Consider the following 17,525-nt stretch of genomic DNA (forward strand, 5'->3'; position numbering starts at 1 on the left):
TCTCCTACACAGAGTGTCAGTAATTTTACTCAGTTGTATTTTTGTGATATACTGGCATATTCCTGAGTGTAAAACTTCAGTTTTAAAGAAAAGTAAAACAAAAAAGACAAAGAAAATAGGTATGTAGGGAAAACCTTTACTATGAACTAACCAAAAAGTCTCCATCAGAACTTCTCTAATGTTTAATGTCTAAAGAAGTTCATGACGCTGAGAGCTTTAGCAAACAACTTTTTTTTTTTTTTTTGAGAAAACATTGGAATATTTGCTAGCTAGAAAAAAAAGCTGAGGGATTTTTGTTTCTGAAACTCTAAACACTTGGAAGATGCTTTTAAATGCAAACTGAATGAAAATACTTTTTAGTTGACATTTTGATAATAAAGGATAGCATGTCTCAGCCATTCTTATAGTACAGTGAAATTTTGATCCCACTCAGCTTGATGAGACCTTACCATTGACTTCTTAGAGGCAAGACTTCTTCCAAAATTCTCTGTTCATAGAGAAAAGAAACTCCTTGCTGGTATACTTCTGCAGTTTATATTTTAATTACTATAGTATGTATTTTTAGAAGTATAACTACAGAACTTTTGCAAAGATTAATCTTACTAAATAAAAAAAACAACATTGTAAACATTGTGTTGTTTAGTTACAAAATTTGGGTGAGGCCGTTATTTAGTTACTAGTGCATCGACATGAAGATAGGTCAACTGACATTGATGCATTACTTGTGTACTCAAAGCAATTCAGTTACTTTAATGAGAGCTCAGGACAGATCACAGCTTCCAAATTTGCCAGATGATACTCTCATAATCCTAATTCAGTTGCCTCTGTTGGGACTGCCCTGTCAGAGCTGTTGGCAGCTCTTATCTGAGTGGTGTCTCTAAAGGTGCTAATGTCCAGAAGCATCTTCTCCTTCTGTTTCAGCCCTGCAGTTATATGTTTTGTCAGCTGTAGAGTACAATTAAACTCTGTCATTGAATTTAAAAGTGATTGGAAGACATGTTGTATAGTAATTTTCTTTCTAGTCTCTGGTTGTAAGTGTTCATGACTGATTTTGTTTTGCAGCTAGAAGTTTTTCAGCCTTTTTTCATTTTCCTGAACCTTCCATATTCTGTCATCAGAGGAGAGCAGTTCATTTTGGAAGTGAACATCTTTAATTATTTGAAAGAAGAAGCTGAGGTAACATAACAATTTCTTTATCTTTGAATGTTACTATATATTGCAGGGTTTTCCTCACTGGTGGAGACCATGTCTTGTTTTGTGAGAACTGGTGTATTTTCTTCAGTGGGCAGACCTATTTCTCTATACACAAAAAGGGTGGCATCTTATGAAAGCACCTTTTCAAAATTAACCCTTTGTGTTGCAAATTTTACTGTATTTTCAGGTTACTGTGATCCTGGATATGAATGATGCTTTTGAAATTATTCTAACATCCAATGAAATAAATGCTACAACAAATCAACAATCTGTATCTGTACCGAGTGAAGATGGGAAAACTGTTCAGTTCCCAATCAAGCCAAAACAACTGGGAGAGATTCCCATCAAAGTGACAGCAATATCATCTGCTGCTTCTGATGCTGTTATCCAGAAAGTTATAGTCAAGGTAAACAGTCTGCTGCTTGCCTTGTTCCTGAAGTAAATTGTTCCCCAAAACAGGCTACATAGTAGAGCAAAAAGGCAAACCAATGTACTTGCCTGCCTCGCTCTGTTTGGGGTTTGGGGTGAGGTGGCTTTAAGTAGGAAACATTTCTTATAAAATAGTTTTTTAAAAGTGCTTTAAAATTCTTTAGAACCCCTTCCAGGAATGAGCTCATAGATCTGTTTTACAACAGATAGTTTATCCAATGCTTCTTGAAAGCAAGGTGAAAGCTGTTTGTGTATCACCGAACCCTTGGTGCTGCAGCTAATTTAACAACCTGTGCAGAGTGGACCTGGTGACTGTTTTGGATAAATGCAATTGATTTTGCTATACATCTGGCTTTCATTCAGATTATTTATTAATTATTATTAATCTATTTTAGATTAAAATTTCTGCATTTTGCTACAGATGGAATTTTAGCCTCCAGACTTTCTGATAAACCAGACACTAAGACAATAAGACTTGCCTAGCTTTGGATATCTAAGTCTGATTCATATTAGGCCCCATTTCAGTGGTGGATATTTGCGTATCTCCTCCTGCAATAAAAGCTTAAGATACAGAACCAAAGAATGGCTGAGGTTGGAAGCGAGTAGCATGACCTTCCTCTTCAGGGCAGGATCAACTACAGAAGGATACTCGGAATCCCTGTCTTTATCTTTATAGGCTGAAGGATTGGAACAGACATATTCTCAGACAGTCCTTTTGGATTTGACTGGGAATAAACGACAAGCAGTGTCAAAAACTTTGGAATTCACTTTTCCTTCTGATGTTGTAAGTGACAGTGAGAGAGTGCAGGTCACTGCTGTTGGTAAGAATTAACTTACTCTGTTTCTATCATTAGGGAAGGCATTAATTTTTATTTAACTGCAATATAAGTAGGTTGTATCATTAAGTCACAGTAATTTACCATCATGCATTAGGCTAGACATAGTAAGGCCTTATGGACTGATTGTTTTATTCCTTTAATTTGTTTAATTTATGACAATATGACATTTGTAAGTTATTTTCAGAATTAGAGAGTTGGATTTTGATCAGGAAGGTCCTGCAAAGTTTTCTAGTATCCTGTTATAATTACTCTGTCTGCAGAATGCTAACTATAACCTGGCTAACTGTTCTTTACTGTGACACCTAGGCTTTGATAACTATAGGTGAGAGAAGAAATAAATGAAGTTTACATTTTGCCGGATTAAATAGATTTTGGTTATGTAGGGTTTTGTTTGTTTGGTTTGGGTTTTTTTCTTTTTCATTTTTAAATAGCAACTCTTTGAAATTATCTGTAATTGGAAAGGTCTGCAAAGAGCTGCATGAGTGGGCATAAAGTGGATTAGTGGATGAAGTATCTTTTTGCCTGCTTAGAGGTGTTTAGTAGAAACATTCCTAATATATCATATTTTCTCTCAGTTTAGATTATACCACCCTTTATATATGAGGTATGCTTTTATTTGCAATAAGCTTTAATTTATTTTGGTTGAATTTTATCTTTCAGGTGATCTACTGGGGCCTTCTATCAATGGTTTGTCATCATTGATTAAGATGCCTTATGGCTGTGGTGAACAGAATATGATCAATTTTGCTCCCAATGTTTATATTTTGCAATACTTGACTAAAACCAGGCAGCTGAGAGACGATATTAAATCAAAAGCGATAACATTTATGAGAAAAGGTTTGTATCCATAAACTAAAGATGTTAGATTTTTAAGAGCTCTTACTAGTAAAAAGATTTCAGTGACTCTGCCTCTGGTGTTTGAAATATTGCTCAGTTTTTGTCATGAGAACGGGAAGAGAAACCCATTTTTTCTTTTTCTTCCTCTTTATTCTGGGTTGATAGAAGTAGACAGCAAGTTATTTTGTTTACAAGGGCAAGTTTTCTCAGAAAAAAATTGTTGGTTTTGTATAATGGCTTTTTTTCATCTGAGAAATGCATTTTAGAGGGTAATTCACACAGATTTCCTAGATGGTTATTACTTCTCGTTTGATAAAACCACATGTGAGCAAACATTTCTGATCTCTGCCTGAGGCACAGCAGCTTACAATGAGTCAGTGAGCAGAGTGAACTGTGTTCATCCCACGTCTTCAGCGACACATCCTGACCTGACATGTCCTTGCAGAGCTCAAGGAGTGGCATTTGATCTCATAGCTGGCTTTTTTGCCCACACAAATTTTAGGCTTGGTCAGAAGTGAACTCTGTGCTAGAAATCAAAAGCTGGAAAATTTTAGTTGGAAATTGTTATATATTTGAATCGGGAGATACTCCAGAACATCACAAAGTTTGGAGACCACAGTTGCACTCTGGCTTTTGGATCAGACAGTGTCTGACTGTGGTGTCCCACACTTGCCATGAGTCAGTGTCATGCTGAGCCTGCTCCTCAGAGAGCAGTGACACCAGCCCCATGTGAGCCTCGCCCCTACTAAGGCATCGCGATGACATTTTCAATTCTTGTTTACTCTCTCTAAGTCTTTTTTGTTTGATTTTTTTAAGTTGTTGACATTTCCCTTGGAAAAGGCACAGCTCAAAATAAATTTTCCTTTCATCAGGATTCCAATTTTCTGTCAAAGTAGTTAAATGTTTTTTTTTTTTTTTAAACCCATCCTACTACATGGTTTAGTTGAAAAGTACAGTGGGGAGGAAGAGATGTGTTATGTAAACAGCTACTCTGAAGTTTGTAAGCAATCTGTCACTCTTTTAAGACTGAGCTTTGGTACCATAGTTTTCTGCAGTTTTCCAATAGTGGGTTAAGTTATTTCAAAGCAAATGAAAATTGCAGGTTTAATGTTACTTACATACAGATTGTTTTGTGTTCCTAACTTTGTTCTGATGCTCTGAAATGAGGTATGTGTTTTTAACACCGTAGGTGCCAGAACATTGTGTGCTGAAATATTTGTAACCTTAACATAGAAAAGAACCACGACCTAAAAATATTCTGTTTTTTTGCTTTATTTTAATAATTGTTTTCTGCTGTTGCACTGATTATTTTCTCAAGTGTTATAAGTTGAAATTGTTGAATAAGTTGAATCTCAAGTGTTTTAAGTTGAAATTAACTAGCTTAAGATGCAATTTTTATAGGCTCAGTTTTTGAAAGGATTGTTATGAAGTTTAATTGAAAACAGACTATTTCACGTGTCATAATTCACCAAGTATTTTAAAAAGTAACCTCAGAATCTGAAGTCAATATAATTAATTTATGGCTAAATACTTGTGAGAAGAAGGAATCATATACCTAGCAGAAACTGCTATATGATCTTTATTTTAGCAGTTTTGTTTACTTAGAACAAGGGCAAAGCCAAAGAATAGTTGCCTTTTAGGCGTATTTCTTAATTGTGCTAATGACAAATCCCATCTTCAAATCACTTTTTCTGAAATGAAAAAAAAACCTGGTTGGTCTAAAAGCTTTGTTGGTAGACCCAAAGAGGTAAGGATTTTGAGCAGAATTTCCAAACTGTGTAGAAGGCGAGATCCTTTGGATCTTTCACATCTTTCTGAAGTCCTTTCCATCCTGATGCATTCCTCTTGGAGCCTTGTGAGCTCTTTTCAGCGAGCCTCTTACATCTCTTGGGTTGCAGCCAGCCCTCTGAGACTAGCAGTGGGCATCTTCATGACAAGATCCCTCTTTTCCTTCCACGAGTTGACGTTGGAGTGTCGTTTCTCGCGTGTGACCGAGTGTGCGCGGGGCCGAGCGCGCGGCTCGCGGGAGCCTCAGGCTCTCCTGTTCCGGCGTTCCCGTGTGAGATACGCTCCTGCTGGAGACGCGTGCGTGACTGCAGCAGGGCTGGCACGGAGACGAAAGCAAGCAGAATGTGGGAAATAGCTGAGTGATCTCTCTCCCTCTGGTTCTGCTCATCTTTCTGATCCCTCCCCAGCTCACGCTCTGAGATGAATTTGTGCCTGTGTGCCCAGCAGCCTCTGTTGAGCAGGCTGAAAGCTGTAGTCTCGTGCTTCTACGCTGCCAGCAGGATGTAGTTATTGCTTATTGCTGTATATTGCCAGTTCTGCAGAGAAACAGAAGACCTTATTTTCAGGCCTTGCAGTCAGATACTTTTGAAGAGGAAGCAGTCTGTATATTTACATGTATTTGTGCTCCCCTTAGAACATTATTTGGAACCTTAAACTTTGACACTGACTTTTGCTTTTCTTGGGGACAAATACCACTCATTCCTCCTTCTTTTTCCTTCCATTTAGTATCATTAACTGAGTTGACAGGTATGTCATTATCTGAAAGATTCACCAGTTTTAGTGATGTAATAAGCCACTGTCATGCTAAATACATAATAAACCCCCTGTATTAAAGAAAAAAATTCGATTGCAAATTCTTCTAAAGAAGACCTAAAAGCTAGATTTCTTGCTACTAGGGTTACATGGGAAGGTACCCATATATACTGATTCACAGCTTTATTTCTCATTCTCTTCTATTACAGACAGACCATGGCTAGAAATTCATCTTATACTGGCACTTAGATTGAGGGATCAGGCCCTTTGTTCCTCAGTAATTAGGGGTATGGTTCACTCACTGTGTATCTACAGTCAAGATGGTGTGTAAGTGGGTGATTAATCCTTTATCAGTGAAAGCAAGGAATATTTTTCAGGGTTGTAGAGTTACAGTTGTAGCTGGATGGACCTCACAGGACATATTTGTGTGAATTATTTCATTTGTGTAGGACTTACTGATGGTTGCCTGAGAGATTTCTTTCTGCCTGTCTGATTCTTTTTTGGGTCTGTATCTATCAGGTCTTCAGTTAATGAGTATACTTTCTTAATTATAAAAGCCAAGGGGAAAGACAGATTGGAGGAAAAGATGTTATGAAATGCTGTAAATAGATGCTATTACTAGTTTGGATTCACAAATGGCAGGCAAAATGCAAGGGAAGAAAGGCTTTAGATACCAGAAACTACAGTGAGTAGCGTGTCATTGGAAGCTCTTCATTTCTGCCATGAATGAACACTGGTTCTGTACAGAAATCATCTATGAGTGACAATGCTGCTGGTGGTTGTGAGCAGCCAGGGAGCCTTTGAGACCCTTTTATTATGGATGCCCTGCAGTCAGGAGATAGCTGCACTTGTTCAGGACATTGAAAAAACCTTAGGGTAACATTTTAAATGGTTCTTCTCAGGATTTCATGATCTTCAGGTCTTTTGAAATTTTTCACTCATTGCAGAGCAACCAATTTTCAACTTGCTTTTTCTGATAGCAAGCCTACTGATTTGTCAAAAGCCACAGGAAGAGAACCTGGTTTTCCAGCAGCATTTGTAGCCTTGCACTTCCAGTTGGAAAACACTTAATTTTTGCTTGTGCTGTAAAGATGGAGCACTTTTGTAGGTACACAAGATCCCCAAAATGATGAAGCAATGAGCTATAGCTGCATCTCTGCTCTGCTCTCGCTGCTGTGCTCCTGGACCCCCTGGGTGTGTGGGAGCACATCTCTGCGCTGGCTGGGCAGCCACAGGGGTTTCTGGTTCTCCTTTTGCAGATGGATCCTTCCTGTTGCTGCCCACTTCCTCACCATTTTCTACATGGTTTTGTGTGTCCCTGCATATTTGGGAGGTTTTTTATGAAACACAAGCTTAAGTATTGCCCTTCTCAGCCTTAGAAAGTGCCTTGGTTCATACCAGCAGTTTCAGTTCCAGTTTGTGCAGGAACCCGCATGAGAGGAAAGTGTTCAATACCTGTCTCTACTTTTCCACTTCAGGCTACCAAAGAGAGCTGCTTTTCCAGAGGGATGATGGCTCTTTTAGTGCCTTTGGAAATGAAGATCCCTCTGGGAGCACATGGTGAGTAGTTCTGCCAGAATCATTGTGGAATTTTAGTTTTTTAGATACTTTCCCTGCATCTGAAAAGTTTTTGTGAAGCTGGTAAAAGTTTCCAGCTGTATTAGCCTTCTGCCTGGTTTTCATTAGGTGTTTAGGCCAACTCTAAGTCTTTCTTGCTGGATTACATATTGTCAAAGGCATTATTAGGGCAAGGCTTTTTAATTTTGGGGAAAAACAAGGAATGATGAATTATTTTAACCAGGGAAATAGTTTAGTCTGAAAGTTTTTTTCTGTTGCTTTCCTCAAAGGAATGAAGAATAACAATTAAATTAAATTAATTATTCTTGCACTTGACTGAAACCATTTAGGGCTGTGTTATCATCACTGCTTCAATCAGATTATCAGTTATCTCCATACTGGAAGCTGAAGCATGACAGACATTTTGTAGGGGGTGAACAGAGTTGCTAGTGACAAAAATTTGTTCTACTTGCATCTGTCACACTTCCTTTTATTGAGACTGTAAACACAGCTGAAAAAGCCTTTTCAGTGCTGAGTTTCATTCCAGGAAGCGTACAGAGCATAGTTGTGGAAGCCAGATAGATAACAGAGAGAGGTTCCAGCACTTTGTTCTGCTAAGCCTTGCTCTCTTTAGATGTACGGACATATTTCAGTAGAGGCTTCTGTCCCTGTTAACTGTGCCACTGAATGAGACTTTCTTCTGGACTCAGTGGGCATCTTTCATTGACATCAGCAGGATTTGCCTTTGACTCAACATTGATGGATTGGAAGATGAAGATTGTTTACCTGTACTGGCAACTCTAGTACTTAAATAATGCAGTGACAAGTTACATGAATGCACATTTGGAAAGAAGGGAGTCGAGGGAAAATGTGGGATTAATAATAAAACAACAATGGTTGTTTCCAGGATATCATTACAGGGATATTGCTGATAATTAACATCAAACTGTTGCTGCTTTACTTTGTAAATTATAACTTCTGTCTAGTGGCAGAAAGCAGGAGAGCAGCGTTTGAATAAAGATATGCTTGTGCTGGCAGACTCAGAGTCTATAATATGTATTTATTTTTGAAACGTAGCTGCAGAAGGGGTGATCTTCAGGAGAAAGGACATATCTTAATTTTTTGTGGATTAAATTTAGCCTACTTGCTTATCTGGGTGAGGAATGCATTTTGCTCTGCTTGGTAGGGGTATGTAGAACACCTTATGTTTTATAGTTATTTTTATATAATCTGAAACAGAGGACGCTGTAATGTAATGCATGGCTAATTTTGACTTATTTGATGAACCTTTTCCCCAAGGTTATCAGCTTTTGTATTGAGATGTTTCCTTCAAGCTCGTCAATTCATAGATATTGATGAAGATGTGCTCATGGATACAGCTAAATGGATTGTCCGTCATCAGAAAATGGATGGAGAGTTCCAGGAGCCTGGGAAGGTGTTACACAGTGATCTTCAAGGAGGCACCAACAATCCAATTACTCTCACAGCTTACATCATGTCATCTCTCCTAGGGTTCCCAGATAAACAGGTATTGGAATTCATAAATATGATTCATAGTTCAGAGACCTGGCAAACACTTGGTAGTTAATAGAAATAGAGGAATATTTGAGCATTAGACAAAATCTAACCTCATTGTGTTAAATATCCCTTACCTATTCAAAGCAATGCAAAGTTGTGTTAAGCCCTTCAGTTTTATATTTGCAAAATCTAAAGGCAGTTTCTGTTGGCAAGAATACTGTCATGACTTGAGTCCAAGAACTTGGAAAGAAATTTCTTGGGGGGACCTAGTCTTAAAGATATTAAGCCATTCCAATTGATTTAATTGAAATTATTCATTTTCATAAATACAGTGCCAGATCAAAAGGCTTGCCTTTGAGATTCATGTGACTCTGAAAGAGATTTTCATTGTTTCTTGGCTGTGGTTTGGGGCCAATAATTTCTCTGGTTCAGTACAAATTTGTCTTTAACATTTTTCTATTCCAAGATATTTTTTATTCACTGTACATTCTTCAATATTATCTTAATTTCCAGCATGCTTATGCCATCAAGACTGCTACAAACTTTCTAGAAGATAAATTAGAAGAAGGCATTTCAGATAATTACACATTGGCACTTGTGACATATGCATTGTCCTGGGCAAAAAGTCCAAGAGCAAAGGAAGCACTGAATATGCTGAACCAGAGAGCAGAACGCCAAGGTACTCCACAAATATCTCACATGGTTGTACAGATAGATTTTTGTCAAATTTAAAGATGTCTATCAGATATCTACAGCTCTGTGCTCAGAATTCAAATCTGTTCAGAGTACGATATGGAGAATAAGCTAAGAAGTCCCAAGACAGCCTTAATAAGAAGTGTCCATAAATGAGTGACAATTCACTCAGTCTAAGTTAGTGTGTTCAGTCTCAGTTAGTGTGTTCCTGATATAGGAGTACTGCGATGCTGTTGAAGGACATGGCTTGTCAGGTTTCCTGTTTTAATCACCTCGTATTATCAGCCTGATTAAAGAGAGATGGATGAAGTTCACTCTTCCAGTGTAGTTTGGAGAGATCAGGAGGGTATTGGGGAGCAATGATTCTTAGAAAGAAGAGGTGAAGTATTGGAATTTCTATAAGGCAATGCAGAGGTCGGTTGCACTTTCTCTGAGGACCTATCATCTCAGTATATTTAACTTCTTTCAAGTTCAGCTGAATTATTTTTCCTAATTCAGGGGAAGAACAGACCATATGGAATATAGCAAATTGAAGTTTTTGGCTCAAAATGGTAACTGTCATCATGAAGAATCCAAAGGAATTTGTGTTGTAGCCTAGCAAGGGAGCCTTTTGAGTGTCCATCTGTCTTTACTGAGTTAGGCCTTTTGGACAGCCACTTCTTGGAAGAGGTCATTTTTTTGGGAAGGCTTTACTCAAGAATGAGTCTGTTGAGCAGCTGTGCTGCCTGAGGTGCCTTCTCTGGTCCTGAGAGAAAGGAGCACTAGAACAACAAGGTGGCCTTTTCAGAAGGGCTTCTTTTTGTGAGCACTTCAGGCTGACAAGGAAAGGATCAATGTAAAGTTCACTGAAATCAATTGAGTGACTATTTAGACTCCAGCTTTTTTTCTAGGTAGATTCAGACATTGCTGAGGAAGTACCTTATGGAACACACACCTAAACATTAACACAATATCATAGATCCCATAGAGCCCATGTGTAAGCATTAATGAAGAGCTTTCCCCTAAGACTTTTCCAGAAATCCAAAGACTTCAGTCTGTGGATCAGGTTATTTTTGGTTCTTTTTGCAGGAGAATTTCGTTTTTGGGTAACGCCTGCTTCTGAAATTTCTGACTCATGGCAGCCACGGTCCATTGACATTGAACTTGCAGCATACGCTCTGCTCTCGCACTTTCATCAAGACAGATTAGCTGAAGGGATCCCTATTATGAAATGGTTAAGTCATCAAAGAAATCACCTTGGGGGATTTTCATCTACTCAGGTAACATCTTGTCTTAAGAAGTTTTGCTATAATTTTTAAACAAGCAGTGTATATTTCAGAATTAAAAAGTACCATTCTTACACAGTAATTACTGAGTTTTGTTTTGCTGTAACAACTTTGGTTATGTACAAGCTTGCATTATTGGTGACTTACTCTTGGACTGCCAGTTTTAGTATTTTTGGTAAGTCTAATAAGAAAGAGAATTAGAGGGAGACCTTCTTTATATAATGTACTAATAACAAATAAAGAAGAAATAGTAGTGCCTGTGGAAAAGTAATTAAACATATTTTCAAAATAAGTATGATGAATATATATGCTTAGTTCCTTTCCAAGGAGAGAAGCCTCTTTTTATTTTTACCATGTGCCAGTCCTCAAATCCCTGAAAGGTTATTAACTTAGCCTTTTACTAAAGGGAGTAGGTTTTAGAAAAACAGCCTAACCTAATCCCTCTTCTGGCAGCTGGTCTTAACTTACTGATGTACTTTGTCCTTATTATTGCATAGATTTTTGATGGGCCGTGAAATTTGGAATATCTTCACTATCTCCAAGAGGCTTCCATGTTATTGAAGCCACGTCTTGTAAGCTATGCTGGCATCCAAAAAATTAGATAGTACTATGGATTGCATTGGTTTAAACTAGCTTTTAAATTAACTTCAAATGCTGGTCACAGTAAAATGTCACATTTCATCATGCTGCTGGTACCAAGGTGTACAGGCTATCCTTCATTATTTTCAGATGTTGGTTGGTATTAATCTGAGAGAAATGTGTTCTGAGTAAAATGCAATTTAAGAACCAGCCTGGTTCCCCTGAGGTATTAGTGCTTTCCTAATGTGTTAATTCTTGCTTATTATTTGGAGAGGTTGATTGAAGCATTAAATTAGTTTTAAAAGCTTTTCTCTATTCTCCAGAAACTTATTTTACTTGGAAGTTTAAAAATCTATCTTTTACCCTTAAGGGTGAAATTAAGAAATTAATTTAATCATTTTGTTCTTCCATAGTCTAAACTGTTTGGACTTCAAAATTGCTCCAATGTCTTGCTAGATGCCTTTTTTAATTTGTAGAAATTACTCCATAATTTATTTATCTTCTGAGTTTGCTTTAAAAAATAACATTTGGAGTGTTTCCTTCTGTGAGTTTATTACATAAGAAACTTAATATATTGTTGAACAATAAGGAGGAAAGCATTAAGTTGCATGTGTGATGCTTTATAAGTTAGGGTGTAGGAATTCACCATCATCTGTATACATGATGCAGCTTACTGTGAATTTGCGGTTCTTTCTGCAAATTCAGCTGATCTTTCTGCTTTTCTGAAATCAGTGAAGCAGGGCATCTCAGACAAGGATGTGGCATGGGAAGGAGAATGGTTTTTTATCAGTTAGAGTGAATAGTAAGCCCCTACTAGCCCCTTAAGGTATGGCACAGTCACCATGTTGTAGTGAATGAATTCCTGTTATGTTAGAATTTTTTTACTAGAAGGGGCCTAATAATAAATAAAGTATCTGTATGCCAAGCCTGAAAGGCCAATTTCTTCACTCTGACTGGTTAAAAATAGGTGCAAAATAAACTGCATGAACAGTAAAAGTCCCTGAGATTAGACACATATATTTGATTACTGTATTTCTTCCCAGAAAATAGTGGATGTTAAAATTCTCATTCCTTAAACTGGGCTGGACCAAACATTCAAACACTGCCTCTTGTGCTCAAAACCTGGAGAGCTAAGCCTACAATCACACACAAAGATAAAAAAAAAAAAAAGAATTTTAGATACATATATGACTGTGTGTAAATATATTCTGCAGTGGTTAAACAATTGCACAAAACCCTTGGATCAAATACAGAGGGTAAACTGGGCTGAAACCCTTTGAAGTTGTTGCTGAGTGTCTGATAAAAATTCATTTCAACCTTTTGTTAAAATTAGTGTTAATGATTTTTCAGACCTGTAGCTTTTGCTTCAATGATCAAGGCACCCTGAAAAATTCCTGTGCAGTACTGAGCACTTAATGCACAGTCAGTAAATAAATCTAGAAAGTAGCAATGTTGTTACTTTCCTCTGTGTCTTTCTCCATGATTGGTGTGTAATTCTGACTGTTGTGTCTTTCAGCTTGTCAGGTGTTGCACGTACCTTGCACAAGAGCAAAACTTCCTTGGCTGGCTCCCACCTCATTTTCCATTCCCACAGGAGCTAACTTCTTGTCTTGTGTTGCTCTCTCTTCTGGGCTGGCATCTTCATGCCAGGGGAATCCAGAGATAGGGAGGGCTGCAGGAAGGTTCCAGCATGATCAACAAATGGGTCAATGCAGGGACTATGAGCTCCCCAAGGCATGGTCTGTGTGCTGTGCTGGCTACTTCAGTTCAATACAAAAGGGTTTGTTTCTCTCAACAGGACACAGTGGTGGCTCTACAAGCCTTGAGTCTGTTTGCAGCTCTCACTGTGGCAAGCAAAACAGAAATGGATATAACAGTGACAGCCCCTTCTTTGGAAACGCCAGAGACATTCTCAATTGATACTCAAAACCGTTTCCTGCTTCAGACTAAGGAGGTACTGTAAAAAGTGAGGAATACTTTTGTACAGTCTGCTGACTGAATGTACTTTGAAAATACTGGTTTGCTCATATTTCTTTCAGATTCCCCCTGCACAACAAATGACGATGACAGTGTCAGCGGAGGGAATGGGATTTGCTGTCTTTCAGGTAGGCAATGCAGGCAATCAGGTAGACATTCTTGCTGAAGATATGCTTTCTGTAAGGAGGGTGTGTTTTGGAAGTTTTATAAAATCTGTTAATAGGAGCAGTCTTCCAAAATGTCTTAAATCAGTAGCAAAGCACTTCACTAACTGAGGAGTGATGTGAATAAAATATGGATATATTCCTGTCGTTTCTGACCAATGGTGTGGCCTTTTAAGTACTGCTGGATGACCGACAGTTTTGGGGCACTTCCATGAGCCAGAGGTGTATCAAAGCAGCCCTGTCCTCTTGCAGAAATGCTATGTTCATTTGCAAGACAAAGGACTGCAGTGGTACACTGGCAGACACAGAGTTCAGAGTAAAACAGGTATGTGGACTAGAAATGCCTCAGAAATGCCTCATTTGAGAACCTGTGGTAAACCATAACAAGGCACAGATCAATACAGAATAAGATTGCATTGCTGGTTATAAGAATTGTTTTCCTTTCATATCCATGTCCATATTCATATTATTTTCCTTGAAGTAGAAAGCAACAAAAAGTAAAAATAAGAGGTTATTACAGCTAGGTTCTCCAGCAATTTTTACAGTGTTCTGAAATAGCATGAAAAACAGAGTCAGACAATTCTGCAAACTACAAAAAGTAATAGACACTTAGCATCAACCAAAAGTGTGGGCATGGCAGAAAGTGGAAGGAGAAATACCATTTCAGAAAACAATATTGGATCTAACGTGATATGGCCAGCAGTGGATCTCACTTCCCTGGTGCCCTCTCCATGGCAATTGGTTGTGACCACACAGGTGAAAGAGCAGACCTTGGAAAAGTTAGCAGAAACACTAGTCTCTGAGCATGAGAAACTGATTTTATTGAAGTATAAACTTATACTTGATGATTATGTCACAAAACAAGAGTTCCTGCTGGGCTACTAGTCATACTTGAGAAAACTGATCCAAAGTCACCTTTAAGTGTCTCCAAGTTTTTATGCCAGGTCAGATTCTATCTCAAGTTCCATCCAATCTGTCCTTCACTTTAGTGTTCTAACGCATCTGGGAAGCAAAAAAAGCCTGATGATAGTTGTAAATGTACTTTGGGATGAAACAACTTTCCAAAGAAGTCTTCACAGCTGCCTATTAGCAGTGAACAGCATCTGGAGATACACCTCATTCATTCACCATCAGTCTGCAAAACCCACAGTGCCATAAATCACAACCCATGATTATTAATTCCCAGAAGTACAAATGAAGTTACAGTAAAGTTCAAAAGTTTCAGAGGATAATTTAGATTCAGACTTGCAGGCCAAGATAGGAATGAAGATCTCAGCAGGACTGTGTTCACACATCTGTGGTTTCAGTGTGCCTGTGTGTGTGTGATTGTGTGGAATGTAACAAAGGGGGCTCCAGAACAGTTAAGACTATTTAACTCTAATCATTGTTGAGAAATACTTCCTGATATTTAGTCAGTTAATTTGTCAGGCGAGCTGATGAAAAACTTTTCAGCAAATTGTTTCTTGCTGGAAAACACTGATTTGTTGAAATTAATACCTTTTGTGAAAACACATTGGTTCCTATTACATTATTTCCAGCAGGAAAATTTCACATTCAAGCTAGCATGTCTGGTGAAGACTGGGCAGAAGTCTTCCACTGAGAATAGCCAGTTGACTGTGGTGGAGCATTCCCTGGGGGTGTATAACACCAGGGTTTAAGTTCCTGGTTTGTTGCATAAACGTGGAAATGTGCTCACAAAGAACTGCTGTTCACGAACCAAGGCTAGATTACCTTGTTCGTTTAGGTCACTGTGCTGTTGCCTGTTTTCCTGAAGCTTTGAGTCAGAGATGCTGTGACTTGATTCAGAATATTACACTTAACACCCTGGAGTAGTTCCTCCAAAACCTTGTGTTTGCTGAGATCAGTTCCTTCCTTCTGCTTCCTTTGGCAAGTCTGGTATTCTAAAAGAAAGAGTACTGAGGACATTGAATGAGATTTCTCTTTTTCCCAGACATAGGCTAGGTCTGGATCAGATTTAATAAATCAGATAGCATATGACATTGCGATCACATTTCTTCAGCTGGGTTTTATTGTCCTGGGCCCGTCAGAGTACAATGGTAAGAATCACTGTTCTGGGATTTGACTTTCTCGCCAAATGTAGCGTGTCAAAACAGTAATTCATTTAAGTATCACACAACACAAGATTAAATCCATTAATGGAAACATCATACTTTTCCAACAGAATGGATTCTTAGGAAAAAATTTTTTTTTGGTGAAATCTCACTCTCTGTGTGCAAGTTGGCAGTGCATTGTCTCCTGACCCTTCAGGATCTCATAAAATGTATTTATTTTGGATATTATGATTGTAAAGGCGGACATTTACTTACAGCTTTTTGGTCCAGGTGTCAATAAAGTTTTCTAGCTTGTCTCTCCATTGTAGGTATATCCCATTGTTGGTATATCCCATGCATGACCTAAGACACTTACTCTGCAAGAGGGAAGTGAAGATGGGTTTAGGGTATTATGAAAGATGCTCTAGAGAAGGGAGTCAAAGAAGCAATCTTCCTTAGGAGGCCTGCTGAAAGTCTTGAAAGAAACATGTTTCTTCTGTGAGCTGGACTTGACACATGACTAAAATAATTGGCATGGCCCGTGCCTTCTTGGAAGGAAGGAGAATGCCACTAAAATCTAGAACCAGCAACAAGGGGAGGGTGGACAGGCTGAAACAAGGGTGGGTATGGCCAAAGTGGATAGGTGAACAAGATCTCCTCAATCTCCTCATGAGGTATGGAGAGGGAATGAGGAAAAAACCTCAGAATTCCCTGTTACTCATTACTGGAAACAATGACTGTTTTTTCCACTCAGTATATTTTTGCTGGACTTAGGCAGAGGACTGAATGTTATTTAGTGTGATGGTGCTGAAATAGGTACATGATGAAATGCGCACACATTTCTCCATTACCATTTGAATGGATGTTGAGTACCCAAACTGGACAGAAAATATTGGAGATGTTTTCATTGAATTCACATGCTCAGTCAAGCTCATTTATGCTGCTAGTTGGAGAAGAAAAGGGATAGGCATTGATTAGAGGATTATAAATGTGCCATATTTGTAAAAGTATAGCGCAATTGATAGTGTCAGCTACTATTTGAAGCATCACTCTCTTGCAGAACACTAGCTTTTAATTTTCTCTCCTTGGGCCTCTCACCAGAACTGGTTGCACTACACACAAGATTGGACCAGTTCTGCCTTTAGCTTTGGCAGTTGCCTTTTAAAACTTAAGAAATGCATTTGCTCATTTTGTTAATTTAATGTGAGTTTCTGTATAATAGCCTTCTGTCCCCAACATGAGTGTGTATACAGAAGAAGGCTTTAATTAAACTCTGTGTTGTGAAAATGTTTTCCTTCATTGTCGTCAGGAAAAGGGAAAAGAAAGTCAGACCATAACAGCAATAGCTTATTCCATGAAAATACTAGCTGATTGACCTGTTCAGTATGTGGTTTCAGAACTTCCTGCCTTGGCAGTAAATTCCCATTCATTAAGATTTTTCTGGCAAAAGTTAAAACAGCTTTGTTTCTATGGTGACAGATTGTTGAGGCACTGCTTTTTGTGTGCCTTCAACTGGCAGGCTTTCTAGATTGGTTTCATCCTTGGTACTGCCTTCTCCTGGGGAGCAGTTGTGCATGATGAATCTTCACAGCTGCACCATGGCTGTCCTGAGTGCCGCTGCAGAATTGGCTCTGCACTCTTACAGCATGCTAAATTCAGCAGTGTTGGGCAGGGCAATGGGAATTATGTGTAGAGATTGAAAGAAGGAGCATAATTTTTGTATCAAAAAGTGAGAGACATAGCAACAAAAGCACAAATCAGAAATTAAAGATGATTCCTTCACTCATCCAGATAAAACACATAGTATGGTGAGGGGGTTCTTCTTTGCTTTTGGTAGAAAAATAAGCAGAAAGTGGCTAAAATAACCCCTTGCAACACCCC

The 17,525-nt window shown here is 38.4% G+C and overlaps 1 protein-coding gene across 1 annotated transcript in view; it reads left to right on the forward strand.

The window, feature by feature from the left end:
- Nucleotides 1-17,525, forward strand: part of CD109 (CD109 molecule) — a 70,281-nt gene that overhangs the window by 39,304 nt on the left and 13,452 nt on the right. The window contains exons 20-29 of the mRNA XM_064707403.1: nt 1,063-1,176; nt 1,382-1,600; nt 2,300-2,444; nt 3,123-3,299; nt 7,319-7,400; nt 8,697-8,925; nt 9,429-9,594; nt 10,677-10,867; nt 13,251-13,406; nt 13,492-13,557. Of these exons, the coding sequence (XP_064563473.1) occupies nt 1,063-1,176; nt 1,382-1,600; nt 2,300-2,444; nt 3,123-3,299; nt 7,319-7,400; nt 8,697-8,925; nt 9,429-9,594; nt 10,677-10,867; nt 13,251-13,406; nt 13,492-13,557 (1,545 nt within the window). The remainder of the gene's footprint in view (nt 1-1,062; nt 1,177-1,381; nt 1,601-2,299; nt 2,445-3,122; nt 3,300-7,318; nt 7,401-8,696; nt 8,926-9,428; nt 9,595-10,676; nt 10,868-13,250; nt 13,407-13,491; nt 13,558-17,525) is intronic.

This window comes from Zonotrichia leucophrys, chromosome 3, assembly GCF_028769735.1.
Source record: "Zonotrichia leucophrys gambelii isolate GWCS_2022_RI chromosome 3, RI_Zleu_2.0, whole genome shotgun sequence".
In the NCBI taxonomy this organism is placed as follows: Eukaryota; Metazoa; Chordata; class Aves; order Passeriformes; family Passerellidae; genus Zonotrichia; species Zonotrichia leucophrys.